Source organism: Hylobates moloch, unplaced genomic scaffold (assembly GCF_009828535.3).
Source record: "Hylobates moloch isolate HMO894 unplaced genomic scaffold, HMol_V3 SCAFFOLD_1, whole genome shotgun sequence".
Classification (NCBI taxonomy): Eukaryota; Metazoa; Chordata; class Mammalia; order Primates; family Hylobatidae; genus Hylobates; species Hylobates moloch.
Window position 1 is genome coordinate 73,268,247 of NW_026652276.1, and position 22,820 is coordinate 73,291,066.

At 37.6% G+C, this 22,820-nt stretch overlaps 1 protein-coding gene across 1 annotated transcript in view; it reads left to right on the forward strand.

Annotated features, from left to right (window-relative positions):
• Positions 1 to 22,820, forward strand: part of LRP2 (LDL receptor related protein 2) — a 227,500-nt gene that overhangs the window by 88,155 nt on the left and 116,525 nt on the right. The window contains exons 16-25 of the mRNA XM_032753385.2: positions 1,635 to 1,838; positions 10,508 to 10,700; positions 12,449 to 12,574; positions 13,454 to 13,584; positions 16,104 to 16,241; positions 16,636 to 16,917; positions 18,577 to 18,816; positions 20,016 to 20,135; positions 20,466 to 20,582; positions 22,203 to 22,580. Of these exons, the coding sequence (XP_032609276.1) occupies positions 1,635 to 1,838; positions 10,508 to 10,700; positions 12,449 to 12,574; positions 13,454 to 13,584; positions 16,104 to 16,241; positions 16,636 to 16,917; positions 18,577 to 18,816; positions 20,016 to 20,135; positions 20,466 to 20,582; positions 22,203 to 22,580 (1,929 nt within the window). The remainder of the gene's footprint in view (positions 1 to 1,634; positions 1,839 to 10,507; positions 10,701 to 12,448; positions 12,575 to 13,453; positions 13,585 to 16,103; positions 16,242 to 16,635; positions 16,918 to 18,576; positions 18,817 to 20,015; positions 20,136 to 20,465; positions 20,583 to 22,202; positions 22,581 to 22,820) is intronic.

Consider the following 22,820-nt stretch of genomic DNA (forward strand, 5'->3'; position numbering starts at 1 on the left):
ATGCAGAACTATGTCTGAAAATGTAAATTTCTGTCTTTTGGGATTTTGCTTTAATCCCACATCTAAGGTTTTCTTGATTCCCTTTCCCCTTTGTTTCCTGAAGCCATTTTCTCCTATTAACTATGATCTTGAAATTCCATATGGTTGAACTTTGAGCTCCTTTCTATACTGTGTGTACCTTTTTTACTTTAGATGTTAGCCTTAACTTTGATGGGAAGTACTGTACTTCTCCCCACTTTGACTTCTTCTAGACCACCACGTATGCCCCTTTCAACCAGGTAATCACATCTGAATCTCATCTGACTTTTTTTTTTCTCTCTGTATTCCAAAGTAAACTCCTGAGCATTGGGGTGGCTCAGTTCCTCACACAGTTTTTCACCTTTCAGTTCAGATTTTCTTGTATCTGCCTCCATATTCCTGATTTCATTCTTACCTTGAAGGTTTCCTTTCTTCCTCTTTGGTTTCCTACACATCTATTCACACTTAAGCCATTGCCTGGGCCCCAGCTAATGATGAAATGCACTCCTACAGTATTTGTTTTTCTTATTTTCACTTCTACAACTCTCCTTTCTATGCCTGTGACAGATTCTTGCTCTCCAGATGTTGCTGTTTCTAGCGTAGTATATAAATTATCTTACGCTAACCCAGACAAATTTGTTAACTTCTTAGGTAGTTTTAGATTCAGAAAAATCACCCTCATACAAAAAAACCATGTATTTCTAACTATTATATCAAAAGTGCATTGTCTAATAATTTTGCTTTTAAATTCTGTTACTGCAATTTTTATCTTTGTCTTGGGCATACCTCCTTCATCTTCTTGATTCCCTGACATGCTGTCACAATCTCCTCTTTGATTTTAAACATCACTTCTTCTTACCTATTTCCTTTATCCCTCCCCTTCCTTCCGTGCTTTCACTCCTTTATATCTTTATATTTCTGATTGCTGTTAATTATCTTGGTATCTACAGTAAGGTTCTTGGTGTAGATCTCTATGCGGAAGTTAATCCAACTTGAGGATTGTTAACGGAATTACTATAGAGTTCAGCTCTATATGATTTTTAAACAAAAGATTGATGGCACAGGTGAGAAAGGTTTCTGTGTGTGTGTGTGTGTGTGTGTGTGCATGTTTTGCCTGTTTATTGTAATAATACTTATAACTTGATAATTAAAACTCGGTATCTAATTATTAAGCACAGTCTTTTTTATTTATTTATTTATTTATTTATACTGTTTTACTTTAAGTTCTAGGGTACATGCGCACAATGTGCAGGTTTGTTACATATGTATACATGTGCCATGTTGGTGTGCTGCACCCGTTAACTTGTCATTACATTAGGTATGTCTCCTATTTTATAAATTAAGCATATGGTATCATTTTTCATATAAATAAATTTTAAGGATACATTTCTTAGGAAGAAGGAAGATTCTAATAGTTGTATCTCCCTCATAGTTGCTTATCTTTTTTTCTTCCCTGTATTATTTCTAACTATGCTTTCCAAAAATTTATTTTTACATTTATTTCAGAATTATATTTTATAATTTAAAGTTTGCTCTGTGGATGCATTTATCTGGAATTTGGGAGGTGGGGAAGGAACCATGCTGTGACTGACTGTGCTGTGTTCTTCTTCTTACAGCTGTTCAGAATTTCCTCATTTTTTCATCCCAAATTGCTATTCGTGGGATTCCGTTCACCTTGTCTACCCAGGAAGATGTCATGGTTCCAGTTTCAGGGAATCCTTCTTTCTTTGTTGGGATTGATTTTGATGCCCAGGACAGCAGTATCTTTTTTTCAGATATGTCAAAACACATGATTTTTAAGCAAAAGATTGATGGCACAGGTGAGAAAGGTTTGTGTGTGTGTGTGTGTGTGTGTGTGTGTGTGTGCATGTTTTGCCTGTTTATTGTAATGATACTTATAACTTGATAATTAAAACTCGGTATCTAATTTTTAAGAAGAGTCTTTTTTATTTAATTAATTTATCTATTTATTGTATTTTACTCTAAGTTCTAGGGTATATGTGCACAATGTGCAGGTTTGTTACATATGTATACATGTGCCATGTTGGTGTGCTGCATCCGTTAACTTGTCATTTACATTAGGTATATGTCCTAATGCTGCCCCTCCCCCCTTCCCCCACCCCACGACAGGCCCCATTGTGTGATGTTCCCCACCCTGTGTCCATGTGTGCTCATTGTTCAATTCCCACCTATGAGTGAGAACATGCGGTGTTTGGTTTTCTGTCCTTGCGATAGTTTGCTGAGAATGATGGTTTCCAGCTTCATCCATGTCCCTGTAAAGAACATGAACTCACCCTTTTTTATGGCTGTATAGTATTCCATGGTGCATATGTAACACATTTTCTTAATCTAGTCTGTCATTGATGGACATTTGGGTTGGTTCCAAGTTTTTGCTATTATGAACATTGCCGCAATAAACATACGTGTGCATGCGTCTTTATAGCAGCATGATTTATAATCCTTTGGGTATATGCCCAGTAATGGGGTGGCTGGGTCAAATGGTATTTCTAGTTCTAGATCCTTGAGGAATCGCCACACTGTCTTCCACAATGGTTGAACTAGTCTACAGTCCCACCAACAGTATAAACGTGTTCCTATATCTCCACATCCTCTCCAGCACCTGTTGTTTCCTGACTTTTTAATGATTGCCATTCTAACTGGTGTGAAATGGTATCTCATTGTGGTTTTGATTTGCATTTCTCTGATGGCCAGTGATGATGAGCATTTTTTCATGTGTCCGTTGGCTGCATAAATGTCTTCTTTTGAGAAGTGTCTGTTCATATCCTTCACCCACTTTTTGATGGGGTTGTTCGATTTTTTCTTGTAAATTTGTTTAAGTTCTTTGTAGATTCTGGATATTAGCCCTTTGTCAGATGGGTAGATTGTAAAAATTTTCTCCCATTCTATAGGTTGCCTGTTCACTCTGATGGTAGTTTCTTTTGATGTGCAGAAGCTCTTTAGTTTAATTAGATCCCATTTGTCAATTTTGACTTTTGTTGCCATTGCTTTTGGTGTTTTAGTCATGAAGTCCTTGCCCCTGCCTATGTCCTGAATGGTATTGCTTAGGTTTTCTTCTAGGGTTTTTATGGTTTTAGGTCTAACATGTAAGTCTTTAATCAATCTTGAATTAATTTTTGTATAAGGTGTAAGGAAGGGATCCAGTTTCAGCTTTCTAATATGGCTAGCCGGTTTTCCCAGCACCATTTATTAAATAGGGAATCCTTTCTCCATTTCTTGTTTTTGTCAGATTTGTCAAAGATCAGATGGTTGTAGATGTGTGGTATCATTTCTGAGGGCCCTATTCTGTTTCATTGGTCTATATCTCTGTTTTGGTACCAGTACCATGCTGTTTTGGTTACTGTAGCCTTGTAGTATAGTTTGAAGTCAGGTAGCGTGATGCCTCCAGCTTTGTTCTTTTAGCTTAGGATTGTCTTGGCAATGTGGGCTCTTTTTTGGTTCCGTATGAACTTTAAAGTAGTTTTTTCCAATTCTGTGAAGAAAGTCATTGGTAGCTTGATGGGGATGGCATTGAATCTATAAATTACCTTGGACAGTATGGCCATTTTCACAATACTGATTCTTCCTATCCATGAACATGGAATGTTCTTCTATTTGTTTGTGTCCTCTTTTATTTCGCTGAGCAGTGGTTTGTAGTTCTCCTTGAAGAGGTCCTTCACATTCCTTGTAAGTTGGATTCCTGGGTATTTTATCCACTTTGAAGCAATTGTGAATGGGAGTTCACTCATGATTTGGCTCTCTGTTTGTCTCTTATTGGTGTATAGGAATGCTTGTGATTTTTGCACATTGATTTTGTATCCTGAGACTTTGCTGAAGTTTCTTATCAGCTCAAGGAGATTTTGGGCTGAGATGATGGGGTTTTCTAAATATACAATCATGTCATCTGCAAACAGGGATAATTTGACTTCCTCTTTTCCTAATTGAATACCCTTTATTTCTTTCTCTTGCCTGATTGCCCTGGCCAGAACTTCCAACATTATGTTGAACAGGAGTGGTGAGAGAGGGCATCCCTGTCTTGTGCCAGTTTACAAAGGGAATGCTTCCAGTTTTTGCCCATTCAGTATGATATTGGCTGTGGGTTTGTCATAAATAGCTCTTATTATTTTGAGATACGTCCCATCAATACCTAGTTTATTGATTTCGCATGAAGGGCTGTTGATGAATTAGGGAAGATTCCCTCTTTTTCTATTGATTGGAATAGTTTCAGAAGGAATAGAACCAGCTCCTCCTTGTACCTCTGGTAGAATTCGGCTGTGAATCAGTCTGGTCCTGGACTTTTTTTGGGTTGGTAGGCCATTAATTATTGCCTCAATTTCAGAACATGTTATTGGTCTATTCAGGGATTCAACTTCTTCCTGGTTTAGTCTTGGGACGGTGTATGTGTCCAGGAATTTATCCATTTCTTCTAGATTTCCTAGGTTTTTTTTTTTTTTTTTTTGCGTAGAGGTGTTTATAGTATTCTCTGATGGTAGTTTGTATTTCTGTGGGATCAGTGGTGATATCCCCTTCATCATTTTTTATTGCGTCTGTTTGATTCTTCTCTCTTTTCTTCTTTATTAGTCTTGCTAGCGGTCTATCAATTTTGTTGATCTTTTCAAAAAATCAGCTCCTGGATTCATTGATTTTTTGAAGGGTTTTTTGTGTCTCTATCTCCTTCAGTTCTGCTCTGATCTTAGTTATTTCTTGCCTTCTGCTAGCTTTTGAATGTGTTTGCTCTTGCTTCTCTAGTTCTTTTAATTGTGATGTTAGGGTGTCAATTTTAGATCTCTCCTGCTTTCTCTTGTGGGCATTTAGTGCTATAAATTTTCTTCTACACACTGCTTTAAATGTGTCTCAGGGATTCTGGTATGTTGTATCTTTGTTCTCATTGGTTTCAAAGAACATCTTTATTTCTGCCTTCATTTCTTTATGTACCCAGTAGTCATTCAGTAGCAGGTTTTTCAGTTTCCATGTAGTTGAGCAGCTTTGAGTGAGTTTCTTGATCCCGAGTTCTAGTTTGATTGCCCTGTGGTCTGAGAGACAGTTTGTTGTAATTTCTGTTCTTTTACATTTGCGGAGGAGTGCTTTGCTTCCAACTATGTGATCAATTTTGGAATAAGTGCTATGTGATGCTAAGAGAAATGTATATTCTGTTGATTTGGGGTGGAGAGTTCTGTAAGCAGAGACTTTACTAGGCTTCCTAAATAGTTCTAGATTGATAAAATAAATTTATTGCTTTTTTATAGATTAAGGTAAAACAAACACCTTTCCTTTATTTTAGAAACAAGTTATTTTTGGGAACCGAGATGGGAGGATTGCTTGAGGCCAGGAGTTTGAGACCGGCCTGGGCAACATAGTGAGATTCCACTTGTACCAAAAAAAGAAAAAAATTAGCCAGACGTGGTGGCATGTACCTGTAGTCCCCACTGCTTGGGAGTCTGCAATGGAAGGATTGTTTGAGCCCAGGAGATCCAGGCTGCAGTGGGCTATGACCATACCACTGCACTCCAGCTTGGGCAACAGAGTGCAACCCTATCTCAGAAAAAAAAAAAAGTTACAAATGTGTGTGTATTTTAACAATGACTAATATTAACATAAAAGAAATGTCAAGTGTATGAGAGCCATTAACAGATTAATTGACTAGCAGCTGTTTTTCATACTCAAGCAGCCAGATTGATTAAAGGGGAAGACATTTCTTCAGGGATGCTGGACTATGTAAATGCCAATGGTTTGGCTTGTAATAGTAATAAAATTTGTAAGCAATATAACATACCACCTAAGAGAGCCAGCTTAGGAGCTACACTGCCTGGTCTGAATTCCAGCTTCCCACATTTCCTAGCTTTGTAACTTTGGGCATGTTACTCAATTTACTTATGCCTCAATTTTCTAGTCTGAAAAATATGCAGTTCGTATATTGCTTATAAGGTTGTTGAGAGAATTTTTGGCTAATAAATGTAAACATCTAGAGTAATGGCTAGAAAATAGTAAATGTTCAGTAAATGTTGGATATCATTATATCTGTTATCAATATAAAACCATATTGCCCACCCTCCCCTGCCCCTAATCCAGACCTGCTCTGGGGAGGGAACAGTTCTTTTGATTGTTTCTTCTTTTGTTTGTCTCCATGTTTCTAAATGCTTTGTTTATACTTCTATTTCTTGATTTATCATTTTTGATATTTACTTCCTTGTTCTAGGTGAGCATTTCGCTTTCTTACATCATTCTTCTCTCCCAGCTTCTGACTTTCCTCCCCCCATTCTCCTTAAAAAGCTAGATTATAATTTTTGGTTAAATTAATCATATGTGTTTATATTATTAACATAATATAAATATAAATATTGTTCACTGCTCAGCCAATTAGTATTCTAGGATGACATTTCTGGATAATTTTTGACAATTGCCCCATCTTCGTTTGCTTAGTTTTTTTAATATAACAATCACGTATTTTCCCCAAATGCTCCAATAGCTCTATCAAATGCTTGTACAAAGACAGAAAACAATCTATAATTTTTTTTTTCCTTCTGGAGACCCCTATCCTGTGTTCCAGTTGGGACTTGTTTTTCTCTGGCCTGGTGCACAGCTCTTATCTTCTGACTTCTCTTTGCCACTCCCCTGTGCTGGACCTTCTTTTTGTGGCAGGCCATTTATTTCTTTTTCTAGATTTATTTCCTCATTTTGCTGAAACACGTTATATGATAGCTTCCTGAGAAGCATAAGTAGGTGGCATATATTTTGAGTCTTTGAATGTCTGTGAGTGTTTTATTTTGCTCTCCATCTTGACTGTTTGGCTGGGTACAGGTTGCAAGTTAATTTAAATCTGGAATTTGAAGACATTGCTCCAGTGACCTCTAATATCTAGTGTTGAGTCTAGTGCCATTCTGAGTACTATTTCTATGGATATGACCTTGATGTGGATATGGATATGACATTAAAAATTAATCTTCCTCTGTTTCCATTTTCTCTGGATTCCTTTTCCTTTTGATTTCTTTTAAACTTTCTTCTTTTTGATGGAAGCTTTCTCCAAATGTCTGAGTTGCTAGTTTGGTATTAAGGGTGAGGTTATAAAACCTGACCCGAAAGTCTGTATGTGTGGATAGGCCTTGTCAGCTTGTGAGCTTCAGGCAGGGAGGTGGCTTGGTTGCCAGATTGCTACCCAAGGCAGCATTAGTGAGTCTTTTCTGGAGACGGTAAATTTCTCCTTCATAGGTGCCTCCATTCTCCTTCGTGAGGTAAGAGGAAGATGTGGGAAGATGGTGGTCTGTTCTGGGGGTGATTAATTTCTCCTTCATAGATGCCTTCATTCTCCTTCTTGGGGTAAGGGGAAGATGTGGGAAGATGGTGGTCTGTTCTGGGAGCGGGCAGAGGAAAGGGAGCTGAGGGCACCCTTTCAATATTCCTATAATCCTCTTGTACTCAGTTCCACATCCATCTCAGTTCTGCATTGAGGACTCTGCCCTGAACCCATAGCCATTCTGCTTCAGCTCCTTCAGAGAAGAAAATCTGTGGTCCTTAGAGGAGATAGAGGAGTGGCGTGACACTCAGGATCTGGGAGGGACCTAGGCATTGGATTGCTCCTTATCTTGACTTTATCTGAGCCCCTTAGTTCCTCGCCCCTGCCTTTCTTAGGACCTGGTGCCTCTGAGTGTGAGTGCACTGAGGCTTCTGCATATGTGGGTGTGTGTCTCTCTTCTGTTGACACTTAGTTTGTAGCATTTTCCTCTTCTTGATTGAGTTATCACTCCTCCAATACCTTACTTTTCAAACATTTGTTGGAATTACTCATCTGCTGTTACTTTACTGTCTTTTAAGTAGAATTTGGGAGGAAGAGGAGATAAACATGTTTGGTTTGTCAATCTGCTATTTTGAACGAGAAATTATCTTTTTTGAGGACTTAGAATCAGGCCCACTGAGCTTGGAGAACTGCAGTCGAACTTAGTTCTCAGCAAAAGGTAGTATTGGGTTTCTCAGCTGCATGCAGGCCAAGTCTCCCATAGGCACCTCCACAGGTCAGCTTCCTTCTGTTTTGTTGATCTGGAATTCTCATCGTATTTTTGGTAAACTTCAAGTCCATATACTGAGCAACCTACCTTTTAAAATATTCCTCATAGTCAGTGGTTAAACTCTGTATGCTTTGGTGAGGGAGGCATTACATTGTTCTTTTTCTTTTTTTTTGAATGAGTACACAGTATATGCAGGAAATGAGCTGTCAGAAATCAAATTAGCCAATGTGGTGGGTGGTGTAGTGCCAGATACTTGGGAGGATCACTTGAGGTCAGGTGTTTGAGGCCGCAGTGAACTATGATTGTGCTACTGCACTCCAGCCTAGGTAAGACCTGTCTCTAAAGAAAAAGAAAAAGAAATAATATTAAAAGTCAGGATTAGCTGAATGAAGCCCTCAGGAGAACTCCCTCCATCAATGATACCTTCTGTTTTCCAAATTCTCTTTTTCTACTGACTTTTCCCTATCATCAGATATGCTCAAGTTTCTCCCATCCTAAAAAATATGCAACTTACCCTTCACTCCATGTTCCTCTTTAGTGACAACCCCTTCTCTGCATTTCATGGTCAAGTTTCTTGAAAGATTAATTTGCACTTTCCTATCCCTTCTTCCACATTTCTCACTGATTACTCACCTCTTGCAATCTGCCCACCAGGTGGTTGACACCCCTCTCATCCTGGTCACCTCTAATCTCTTTCTTGCTAAATTAAATAACGCCTATCAGTCCTGTATTTGGTACTTCGGCCATCTTCTCTCAAAAATTCTTTCTTCCATGACAGCATACTCCTGGATTTCCTTCTATTTCTTGATCATTTTTTTTCTAGTGTGCCCTGGAGATCTTTTCTTTTTTGCCTGTTCTATAAAAAACTGTAAATCTGCTGTTCAACATTGGTCCTCCTCTCTCTGAATAATTTCACACCTTTCATGCCTTTGATTACTATCTATGTAGCAACTATAAGTAATTGTGGGGAGACTTTTATAATAGTGCATTTACTGAGTGTTTTTGCTCCTAACCTAGGGAATGAGGGAAAGACCAAGCAAGCCTTTCTGTAGGTCATGATAAAAATCTCTATGCAAGTTCTCTCTCTGAGGTTCAGACCCATAGTGCCAGCTGCCTTTTGGGTACGTCACCTGGATATCCTACAATCACCTCTAAACCAACATGTCTAAGTGGATGCTTCATCCAACTTCTCACAGGCCTTAGAGGAAGGGCATGACCACTCACCCCTTCCTTGGTGCCCCATCCCCACCTGGTGGTCATCATGAACATCTCCCTCTCTTTTAGCCTCTATCATTAACTCATTAACCTCCAGCCACACTCCTAGAACATGTGGAGTTTTCAGTCTCTGTGTCTGTCAACCACCCCAGACCTCCGCTTTGCCATGTGGTCCATTAGGAATCTGTGCTCTCAGACCATCCTATGCATCTCTCCATCTCAGCACTCATTACTCTTTTATTTTTGTCTCTTGGCCTAGTTGCCTCCTCCTCTTTCACCACCTTACTATGAATTACCTTGAGGGTGGTGTCCACACTTCTTTCCAGATGCTTAACTTCTCTTTGACTTGGTTCCCTCATCTGTAGAATAGGAACAATACTAATGCCTACTTGATTGAGTGGCTGTGAGGATGGATGAATCCATGTAGAGTACTTGGTCCAGTTTCTGCCTCCTAGTAAGTGCTCATTTAATCTAAGCTGTAATTATTAACACTATTAGCAATATTGTGTTTTCTAAATATATAGTTGGCTGTCTATCACATAGAGAACTTTCTTATCACAATTTGCTGAATAAATGAAAAGAAAAAGTAGTAGGATTTTTTTTTCTTCCTACTGCAAAAGAAAGAGGTATCATTGTTTATTCTGATTCAAATTTTCTTTAGTGAAAAAAAAGAAAAAAGAGGGTAAAAGAAGGCATAACAACTCCATAAAGAGGAAAGTGGTTTTTTTTTTTTTTTTTTTTTTTTTTTTTTTTTTTTTTTTTTTTTATCAGTTCTGATTTCCTTTCTGGTATCTCTGCTGGTCTTTTCAAAACTTGGCAACTTTGTGGCTGTGGAAGACTGTTGATGAGAGGGTTGGGCGATGATACCTCAGGGTTACCCTCAGGTCGTACCTGGTGGTGTCAGCTTATCAGAGCCGTCTCCGGGTGGTAGTAGGTGAACTCAGGTATCTCTTCTTCAGATATTCTACAGTGAGAAATTTTTTTCTGGAAGGTTGGACATGGGAGTAAATCCAGGCCATACCATTCCTGGTTCTGTTTGTCAGTATCATATCCACTCTTTGAGATCCAAAGTTTGAGGAATGGATAGATTCTAGGTTTATCTCATGTTATTGCTCAGCAGCTTACAGTTTGTTTGTTTTTTTTTTTAAAAAAGAATTCCACATGTGTTCCTGAAATATGCTCTAACTCTGACACAAAATTTCAGTATGCATTAGTAGGAAAACTGATGCCTTACAAAATATACTTGGTTTAAAACATGTCCATATTTTAACTTATAGGAAGAGAAATTCTTGCAGCTAACAGGGTGGAAAATGTTGAAAGTCTGGCTTTTGATTGGATTTCAAAGAATCTCTATTGGACAGACTCTCATTACAAGAGTATCAGTGTCATGAGGCTAGCTGATAAAACGAGACGCACAGTAGTTCAGTATTTAAATAACCCACGATCAGTGGTAGTTCATCCTTTTGCCGGGTAAGTGTGTTCATGTTTTCCTAAGAGCTTGAAACTGTATGTCTTTTACAGTCATTGAAAAGTGATGCCCTAGGGATTTAGGTAAGTTCAGCAAATATAAGATTCAACTGTATAAGTTGAAATCACCTTAAATTTTATGTCTTTTTTCCTTCAAAAAACTTTATTCTGGGGGAGTAAAAAAATTGTTTTTAAACCCAAAACATTTCTTCTAACTTTCGGTTTTCTCAGTCTTCATTGAAGAGTAGTTTTTTTCACAGTTGCAGAGGACCAAACAATGTGATATAGATTCAGTAGAAAAGGAGTGAATAGGCAACAGAATTAACAGGAAAGACGCAAATTCTTTCCCTGCTTTAATATATTGATATAAAGCTTAGCAAAACTTGCTTAATCATTCAGTAGTTTTCAGAATAAAAAGTTTTTCAGACCACAAAGTTTCATGTTTTACCATTCTATCATTAGTGGTGCCAGACAAGGAAAGACAGAAGAGTTCACAGTATTCCTTTTTGGTTCCTACTTTTCTTATTTAAATATGTCTAACAGCTACTGTGTTTATTTAGAACAAATCTGAGCTATATGTTGTATATGAGTGGAATGATAAAAAAGATGGCTGCTAACTCACTAATGCCTGATTACCCAGGGAACATCCATCCCTGTGTTTCCGTTAGGTATATAATCTCATCAGATCCCAAAGCTGGGTTGTGAAGGAGGTATGTATAAATACCCATTTTAGAGAGAATGAATCTAAGGCGCAGTGAGATAAAGTGACTTGTGAAAGGGCCCGCAGCTATTAGGCAACAGTCAGTATTCAAATTCCAGACCTGTCTGACTGGAATGCCTGCGTGCCTAAAAAAGTCTGTTTGCTGCATCTGGAGTGTCTGCTTTAATTTTCTCTCTGTAAGATAATAAAAGAAACACATTTTAAAACTGATATTATTGATAAGAAATTTCATTGCCCTATAGTGAGTTAAACAGTTTATTTTTTTAATGAATTTGTCTTAACTCAAACTTTTGGCCTTTGGTTTTGAAAAACTGTTGAATTCCTTTCCTGATGATGTTTCGTTTAAAATGATATGAAGTAGTTACCTTTCAGAAAGTTACATTTTGGAAAAGACTAATTTTGATTCCTCTGGATCCCATAAAAGAGGAAAAGGTGTTTTTTTGTTTTGTTTTGTTTTTTGTTTTGCCTCTAGACTTATCTTTTTCCCACTCTTTAGAATATTAAAAAAATGCCTTGGGTCAGATACTGTTTGCATTGCGTTGATTTGGATGCTTTCTTCATCTGAGATTAATGGTTTCCTGCAAATTTCTCAATTCCTTATGGAAGAATGACTAGAGGATCCTGAATGTTTAATCCAGAGAGAAAGAGATTGAAATCTGTTTTCTTGCTCTGCTCGTTGTTTATTATTTTATTTTAATAATGTGGAATATTTAATAAGTAACCTGAATTGTGTCTTGTTAGAGAATATGTTGGGTGACAATAGTTTTAGTTCCTGAAGTCTAAGACAGTGGTTCTCCTCTCTCAATGCCCATTTAAATGCCATTTGTATTTGTGACTTTGGTTACATGTTGATAACTAAATTTTAACGGAGAATTATGTCAGTTATACACTAAATTTGTTAAGCTCAAAAGCATATAAAGAAAACGAAATTAATTGCAGTGTCTGGAGAATCTCTGTTTGTTCTAAATCTCTGGAAGTCATGTAGTTTGTCCCAGTGTTAACAGCCTTGATTTACTACTGCTTTTTCTAGGTATCTATTCTTCACTGATTGGTTCCGTCCTGCTAAAATTATGAGAGCGTGGAGTGACGGATCTCACCTCTTGCCTATAGTAAACACTACTCTTGGATGGCCCAATGGCTTGGCCATCGATTGGGCGTAAGTGAGAATCATCATCCCAGACACTTAGTTCCCTTTTACTGCAGAACACATAATGAGGCAGGCTGGGTGATATGATGGAGTAAGGAAACTGGTACTGCTTGCCCTTGCGGAATTTTAAATAATTAATTGGTGATAGGAGAAGGATATTGAATAAGAACACAAAGAACATAAACATAGTTGGCCAGCTACTGCTGGGGTGAAAGCTAATTAACTCATGAGTATTCTGAGAAAATTACTAGAGAAAGCTGAATGATGAGATTTAGTGGAAACTCAAGATGGGGGAGGTGGGTCCCAAGCCCCATTTGAAGTAGGGTACAGATTTGATGAACTGTAGGCAGTGTGTAATTTCTTACAGGGAGCATCTTGAGTTTAGGAAATCTTTGGAGTCAATCAACAAATGCACATTTGCTTACATGCACTTCGGGAGAACTTTAAAAGTATAAGATATGGTTCTCAAGAAATTGATGATCTATCTAGGAATATAGGAAAAGGAATAGAGTAAATAAGCTTATAAAGATGAAATGCCAAAGTAACTTATGGGAGAAAAAAAGGGAAGAAATATATTTAACATTTTAAACATAGATTACTACCAGTGTTTTTCTTAACTTGTTGATTTCACAAGGAGAAAATAAAATTTCTGGCTCAAAGACAGCAACATTTTAAGTTTTCTAAGACGATTGAAAGCCACTTCATGAAAAGTAGCTGTCTCTTTCTGGGGGACATAAAACTATTAAATTTTTAATGAATATAATTTAAATTTTAAAAACTTTGTTTAATAAATGTGTCAGCTGACCCTACTGTTTTTGAATGCCCTTTGTGTAAAGGGTGCTCTGATAGTTTTTGGATAAGAGATAACTAAATATTTTATTATTTTAGTGCTTCACGATTGTACTGGGTAGATGCCTATTTTGATAAAATTGAGCACAGCACCTTTGATGGTTTAGACAGAAGAAGACTGGGCCATATAGAGCAGATGACACATCCATTTGGACTTGCCATCTTTGGAGGTATGTTTTAAAGCAATAAAACTATGTATTGTTTTTATACATTGCAAGTTACAACAATAAACTTATCCTCGTGTGTCATTCTCACAACCCCAGAAAAGCTGGCCACTTTAAAATGAACAAATTTAAAGTGGTGCTATTATATAAAGACAAAACATTTGGTTTGTTGATGGTGTATTTCATTTTTGGAGTGTGATTTTTGTTTTGCATTTATTTGTATAATATTGACAATGTATATGCGTACAGCACTTTGTAGATTACATTATACAATTCAACATCTCAAGTACTTAGTTATACAAGTATCACATGAGGAAACAGTAAATTACTGCCTTCATTTTCAAGAATAAAACAGCAAGAGCTGTTTATAGTAATCATTGTAGCATTTCATTATTCTCCAGTGTTTGTAAGAATCTCATTAGAAATCCTTGTGGAAAAAACGATTGCACATATTCATCAACTATATGTTCACTGAATGACTTTGAAATTTTTATTCAAAATGTTGGAGAACTGACATCATCCATGTTTTATAGAAGTGTTAGGTTATGCTTTATGAAGAACAGCGAAACATAATTGTTTTTTCATCAACCTTTCCAAATAATTTCATGCTACTAGTGAAGATTGCTGGGAAGCATGATTTCTGGGGAACTGCAGTCAAAATGAGCACAGCCAATGCTTGCCTGTCTTCTCAGCTCCTCATTTGAGTGCACGCATGCTGTTGTGAGTTGAGTTGCTGGGAATAAGAATGTAGCCTGGTACCATGAAACAGGTGGTTTGCTTAGTCTTGAAAACAGGAGCTCTGTGAATGGTTGTATAGCTTGTGCACTGCATAAAAATGCCAGGCCAAGAGGGTGAGGAGAGACTGAAATCTATCCTGGGTCTGTTTGACAAACCATGATTACTCCAGTTAGAGGGGTCATGTTTTGTTTAAGTCTACCAAAAGCCCTGTGTATATGCTAGTTGTGTCCCTGGTTGAAACCTCCTACTTTGAATAATTAACATAGTGCTTGAAAAGACTAGACACTCACTATAAATCAAAGACTTTCTCACGTGCATAGAATGTATGTGTGGAATGAATAGTTAGTAAGTATATTGCATATCTTGTCCTGCTGTCTGTTTATCTGTGGAGGAGTGTGTGGTATTTAAAAAATGCTCATGGGATTTTTGATGAGTTAATTATAAATACTCCTCCCGTCCCCCTCCCACCGCTGCCATCCATTTACTCCCTTTTCAGTAATGATGTCAGACACATGCTATTTGCTGTCACATAGAAACATTATAAAAATGTTGAATTTTCTCTGCTCTGGGCTGGGATGTTTTGGGATTCAAGAAAATGTAGTTTTAGTATCTTCTGGTTTCATCAGTATGAAAAAAATTTGAATGCATACCCATGAGGACAACACAACATTCCCAAAATAGCAATAATTATTTATTTATTTCAACATTGCCATTTATTGTGAACTTCTTTTGGAAAGTTCTTTTGTTGTGCAACACCATAGAAATTGTGTACCTTTTTACTAAAGGGCTAGATCTTCTTGATTGTGCACCACACAGAACTAAAAGATTTATTAAACTCCTTACTTATTTAAGTATATTAGGATGCCTTTGTGAGTAGTGGGACTGGGGTTGCCAGTCTCTAGAAAGATTTAGGGAGTCCAATGACTGATTGGTCATTGATTAGACCACAGATAATGAAATTGGTCAAATAAAATTTATGACATCTTAAGCATTTTCTGATTAATTAGAGTTTTCTAGTTAAGCTATCCTTAAAGAGAAAATTCACGTTGATGCAATTCTTTCTTTTAAAAATACATGTTTATTTTCCTGCTGCAGTAGTTAGTGTAAAGTGAACATGATTAAATTTTTGTTGTTTAGAATCTTACGTCGCCTCTCTCACCATTCTGAGCATCATGGAACGTTAGTAGTGTGGTTGTAGGTGAATGCACACTTGTGTTGAGATTTTTATTGATCCTCAAACATACACTGAAAGTTCCTTTTTGGGCTAGACCTGTACTTTTCCTTCTCAACAGCTTCTCATTTAAGTCAAGGGAAAAAAATACAATTTAAGCGCTCTCATTAAAACATAGAATATGAACTGTTTGACCTGGGAAGGATCTCAGGAATGATTCAGACTGTCTCCTTCACACAGTGTAGTATTTGCCTAAGAGCACTCAGCAGGTGAGTGCTTTAGTGGGTGCAGACCTATGAGGCCTCATTTCGTGCTTTGTCGAAGAATTCTCCGATTCTTATTTTCACTATTACCTATGCAGAACTAAATCCAATTGCTACTAAATGCCATCATAAAACTCCATATGTGCTTGCCTGAACCTGAACCCTGGTATTATTAACATATAGACTTCCACAGAGCATTACTAGGAAAATGGTTAGAGAAACATATTACAGATATTTATGGGGGAGATGACCATATTTGCAAGAAGCATTACAAGCCTATTGCATTTTCTCAAGTGATTTATTTATAAGTTAGCTGTGACTGAAAATACTAATCTACCCATATTTCGTCTCAGAGTATTTATTTTTTACTGACTGGAGACTGGGTGCCATTATTCGAGTCAGGAAAGCAGATGGTGGAGAAATGACAGTTATCCGAAGTGGCATTGCTTACATACTGCATTTGAAATCGTATGATGTCAACATCCAGACTGGTGAGTGAGATTGCCCAGTTTTGTTTTTTTTTTTTTTGTATGGGTTTATTTATTTGTTATAGTGGCTCCTGTTCTCTTTAAGTACTTATTACTTAAAGGTCTAGCTCCTGGTAGTTTTATATTCTTGTCGTTCACATAATCTAAGAGTGTAAGACTTTAAATCTCTGTTCAATGCTGCTAGCCTTAAACATGTTGTCAGCAAAAACACATTTTGGGACTTTTCCTTACCTAAGTAGAGTGTTGTATTTGGCGGGTTGATTTCCAAGAGGAAGCTACTTTTTAGTATTGGGTCTGAAAAATGTTTTGTCCTGTTTGTTTTCCTTCACAAATCAAACCTGTGACCCATGTAGTGAAAATGTACATGACTGACTCCCTCGGGGCTTTGCTTCTGCAGGTTCTAATGCCTGTAATCAACCCACGCATCCTAACGGTGACTGCAGCCACTTCTGCTTCCCTGTGCCAAATTTCCAGCGAGTGTGTGGGTGCCCTTATGGAATGAAGCTGGCTTCCAATCACTTGACATGCGAGGGGGACCCAACAAATGAACCACCCACGGAGCAGTGTGGCTTATTTTCCTTCCCTTGTAAAAATGGCAGATGTGTGCCCAATTACTATCGCTGTGATGGGGTCGATGATTGTCATGATAACAGTGATGAGCAACTATGTGGCACACTTAGTAAGTAGCTATGCACTGGCGATATTTCCTGGGATGAATAGAGTAGAGGTGGGCTTTAAAGAAAATAAATAAAAGCTTGGGCTATTTATATGGGAAAAATATCTTTTAGAATTTCAGATTCTTAACATGTACTTTGAAGGCTTTTAGGAAGCTAAGCAAGAAATTTCATTCGTAATGTTATGGATGGTTTCTAGCCTTGATTTAGACTATCTTCAACAATTTTTTTCTTTGACATTGGCTGTTTGGACCAATGCAGTCATTATATCTTGGCAAACTCCTCAAAAAGTCAAATCGAAATAAACTAGATCTGGGCCAGGCAAGGTGGCTCATGCCTGTAATCCCAGCACTTTGGGAGGCTAAGACAGGAGGATTGCTTGAGTCCAGAAGTTTGAGACTAGCCTGGGAAACATGACAAAACCCGGTCTCTACAAAAAAATATAAAATTACAAATAGCTGGGACTATTACAAAATACAAAATTACAAAATACAAAAAAACAAAATTACAAGTAGCTGGGACTACAGGCACATGCCACCACACCCAGCTAATTTGTATTTTGTATTTTCACAAAATTTGTAAAATACAAAAATTTGCACTTGGGAGGCTGAGGTGGAAGAGTTGCTTGAGCTAGGGAGGTTGAGGCTGCAGTTAGCCAAGACTGTGCCACTGTACTTCAGCCTGTGCAACAGAGTGAAGCCCTGCCTCAAAAAAATAAACAAACAAACAACAACAACAACAAAAACCAGAAATAAACTAGACCTAACCTTTAGCAACCGAGAGAATACTATCACAGAATAACTACTTGCAATCATAGCCTTTGGAAAATCTCATGTGTTATATTCCTTTCCCCCCATGTTAGAGTACAATAAATTAACAACGAAATGGTGCTTAACCTTTGTATTCTTCTTTTGATGGTAATCTAGTCTATATAGTTTGAGGCCTAATAAACACTATTGCAGAAGGCAAAAATATTACATTCAAATTAAAAAAAAGATAGAAGACAGTTGAAATCTCAGAAATCTCTATCAAGGTGAAGTTAATACTAATAATAACCTTTCTTTTGGAGAGAAAGAGGAGTGACAGATTTGAAAGAATAAAGTGCTCACTTGTACATTTTTCTGAAACTTCTTAAATTTTCATCTTTTTTGTGTATTATCTTCTTGTTTCTAAGAGCACAACATTTTACCTTAATATTTTATCTATTTGCACTTTTCATATGACATATTTTCAAGCTTTCTATAGTCTGAATTTGAAATTGTGGTTGGAGGAAGTAACAGCTTGAAAGTTAAGGATGAGCTTTAGAGTCAATCCAACCAGAGCATGACTCATAGGCAGGTTCCTAAATCTCTCAAAGCCTCAATTTCCTTATCTGTAAAATGCAGACAATTATATGTACTTTATAGTATTCTTGTGAGGATTTAAAGAGAACTTATATGATGTGTGTGTGTGCATAACTTAGAAAAATGCCTTTTCTATGATAAATACCAAATAAATGCCAGCCAATAATGATGTTAATGATGATGACATCACTTGATGAACATTTCTCCTTATTATATACAATGCCTCCATTAAAAAAGGTGAACTGAGCCTTTGTAAGGCAAGAACTCATTTAAAAGGCTGTAAAAACAAATGTCTTCATGACCAGTTTGTTACTATTGTAGATAATACCTGTTCATCTTCGGCGTTCACCTGTGGCCATGGGGAGTGCATTCCTGCACACTGGCGCTGTGACAAACGCAATGACTGTGTGGATGGCAGTGATGAGCACAACTGCCCCACTCACGCACCTGCTTCCTGCCTTGACACCCAATACACCTGTGATAATCACCAGTGTATCTCAAAGAACTGGGTCTGTGACACAGACAATGATTGTGGGGATGGATCTGATGAAAAGAACTGCAGTAAGTTTTGAGCTGGTTTCTCTTGGTTGGTCAGCCTCGTAAATAGACTTCAACAACCAAACAGCCTTGCATTCTTTCCTCTAAGGCTCATGCAATTTTCCTCGTCTCTTTAGTACTTCTATCCCACTTGTCAATCTGTATCAATAGGTTATAAGAACAAAGGCATGTACCTGCGCATGGGATGCTTAGAGTCCACCTGCAAGTCAGGTGTTCTATGGAAGCAAAGCAAGGACTGCCTCTGATGCCAAACAGTTCAATTCAGATAGGAATTGAAAAAGTGAAAATCCCTCAGCTTTTATATATTTAAATATTTTTATATATTTAAACATATTTATATATTTAAAACAATATTAAAAGTCATATAGACATATACAGACCTTTGGCTATTGATGTTTCTTTTTCATTTGGTACAAGCAAAAAGACATCAAAATAAAGAGGCACAAAAAATTTAAATTTCCATTGATCTTATCCACCTGTTTTCCATCTTGCCAGTTCTGCTTTCCTTTAGCTTGTTGTTTTATTTCATGTCTTCAGTAATAGTTTAAGATGGAGCAAACTTCCCTGGGCTAAGTTCTAGTCCTGGTTGCATGACTAGGCAAGTCACTATCATTCGGAATAGATGAGCTTTAAGATCCCTTCTAGCTTTCATACCCTATAAGTCTGTATTTAATATAATTTTATGTTGTGGGTGGGGCCAGCCACTGCATCTGACTCCGAGGCTATGGTCTTAACAGCAAGGTAGGACCCTGGTTTTTAGAATTGTTCTGTTTAGACTTTTAAATCCAGTTTTGGGGGTCTGTCTACACACTATTGCTACTAGGCATGTGGGTCATGCTGGTTTTGTTGCCTAATTGGGCTTCATTGCTTGGCTTTGGTCTGGAGTCATGGACTTCATAGTATTCATGAAATGTAGTCCCAGTCCAAGCACATGATGCTCACTTTCTAAATGTGGTCTATTTTCCAAGGTGTAATCACAGTTTCTGACTCTGCCCTGTGATCTTTTTATTCTCAATTCTAAAACCTATCCTAGTTTTGAGTTCTTTTGCTTAGCTGACTTTGATAGTGTGGCTGATTTGAAAGAATTTTGAACCCACGTACAATTGAGATAACTTCTGTAGCTATTTAGCCATTTTTAGTTTGACTCTGGTACTTGTTGCACAGGAAATAAACTTGTTGGTTTTGTTTTCGGATGACATTAGATTCGACAGAGACATGCCAACCTAGTCAGTTTAATTGCCCCAATCATCGATGTATTGACCTATCTTTTGTCTGTGATGGGGACAAGGATTGTGTTGATGGATCTGATGAGGTTGGTTGTGGTAAGTGCCTTGCTTTTGTTTTTATTCACAGTGTTTATTTAGAAAAATCTCAGTGTTAACACATGGACACAGGGAGGGGAACATCACACACCGGGGCCTGTTGCGGAGTGGGGAGCTAGAGGAGGGATAGCATTAGGAGAAATACCTAATGTAGATGATGGGTTGATGGGTGCAGCAAACCACCATGGCACGTGTATACCTATGTAACAAACCTGCACGTTCTGCATATGGACTCCAGAACTTAAAGTATAACAACAAAAAAGAAACATCTCAGTGTTTAGTCATTTTAGCCCTGAGCTAATTTCTAATGCTTTTCTCTTTCATTCTTAGTATTAAACTGTACTGCTTCTCAATTCAAGTGTGCCAGTGGGGATAAATGTATTAGCGTCACAAATCGTTGTGATGGTGTTTTTGATTGCAGTGACAACTCGGATGAAGCAGGCTGTCGTAAGTAACACATACCCAGCATGTTTCAGACAAAGGGGTCATTTCGTTTTTGCCAGTATTGATATTGATATTGCCACACATTTTCCCTAACTCAGACAAACTGGGGGAAAGTATCCTTAAAGGAATGCGGTATTGAACATACAGTAAAATTGAGTAGACATTGCCATATAATGTGTAATTAGAGAATCAAGTGGTTGTATAAATGGACACTTCAAATAGTCTCTTAGATGGGCTAAATATTTCTTAGATACTTTTGTTTTCATTTTTAGTTTTTCTTAGGACTTCTCACGTTAGCAGGTTTAAACTTTTGAGGCTCTACTCCATATAAAGATATTTTACTGGTCTCTTTTAAGTTTCAGTAGAGAGGTCAAATCATGGTGTAGAAATGGCATGGAGCTGTATGTAGTATTGACTCTGATGAGTTCATTCTTTGTGCTATTATGTGTTGAATATCTGCTAAGATGTTATTTATGGCCTTTGTCCTTAGACTCTGGTAAGGAAGATTATAGAAGGCAAGAGACAATTAAGCAAGATAGACAGTTACAAGGGTCTCAGAAATGGCACAGATAAAATTCTATGGAGGTTCAGAGAAAAGAAATTTCTTCTAGTTGGAGGATTCAAGTAGGATTTCATACAATATAATTCTAATGGATCGATAATCTTCACAGACTGGAAACCTATACTCACATGATTCGTTATTTGCCCACTTTTTGTTTTAAATGGATTTTAGACTTGCAAAAACTCATCAGTGAATTGATCATTTGTTTGAACAATGGTGTTTTAGACCATAAAAAGTAAGCTTTCATGAATTCTCCTCCTGTGTCAGAAAGGTAGTGTGTAAAGCCATGGATTGAAAAGAAAAGTTAAATAAAATGCTTATATACTTTATAGTTTGCACAACATCTAGAAATTCCTAATCACTAATTTTCCTGTTTCACATTAAAAACATAAAATTCTGTGATGAGCTGAGGTTAAACTGTCAATTGCCGCTGGCTTGCTGTTGCCTCGTGAGATCCCTGGTAGAGAGTTTTGGTTTACCCTTGTCAAATAGGGAAGCAGTTTTTACCTATCTCTCCAGGATTGCTCGATGAATAGTGGAAAGTTTGCAAAGAATTGAATATTTACCATCACCTTTAGTTTACTTTGTGTGTGATGGTTTCATTAGATATAGTTCATCTGAGGGAAAATAATAACACCCAAGCATGATATTAAACACATGAAGTTCAAAGTAATCATAGCTATTTAAGCTCTATTGTAATGTTCTGGTGATTCTTTCACAGAAAGATAGATAAACTTTATTATTGAATCTGCAATTGGAAGAACATTAAAAACACAGGAATAGGAAACAGGATGTTCTTTTGACACAGGTACTCATCTGCTAGTCAGCAGTTGTGCATTCTGTACTTCGTTTGTTGTCAGATACACTAGTTGCCACACAGAAATATTTCCATGTACTACAATGTGGGAGAAGACTCTATCATTTAGCCTTCAATATTAATTTGGTCATAGTCATTACTATAAACCTACTATTGGATCCAAAATCATTTCCTCTGAGGCTAGACTATAAAAGGGATCACAAATTACATTCATAAGCCGATTCCCCCTATGTTTTCCTTCTAGCAACCAGGCCTCCTGGTATGTGCCACTCAGATGAATTTCAGTGCCAAGAAGATGGTATTTGCATCCCGAACTTCTGGGAATGTGATGGGCATCCAGACTGCCTCTATGGATCTGATGAGCACAATGCCTGTGTCCCTAAGACTTGCCCTTCATCATATTTCCACTGTGACAATGGAAACTGCATCCACAGGGCATGGCTCTGTGATCGGGACAATGACTGCGGGGATATGAGTGATGAGAAGGACTGCCCTACTCAGCCCTTTCGCTGTCCTAGTTGGCAATGGCAGTGTCTTGGCCATAACATCTGTGTGAATCTGAGTGTAGTGTGTGATGGCATCTTTGACTGCCCCAATGGGACAGATGAGTCCCCACTTTGCAGTAAGTTTCCTGACCACAGTTTACTGGCCATAAACTCATTCTGAACAGTAGCCTGGTGTGCATCACCATCGTCACAGTCACTGTGTAGCTTTGTAGGAAGGATTTCAGTTCCTCTATGAGTTCGCATCTGTGTAGGGGGTAACCATAATTGAATTCAAATACATCACTATTGGATAATTTTCTGATTAAATCCTTTGTACTTGGTTATGTGTTTTTACTTCTTTTTATGTCTCTGTTTCA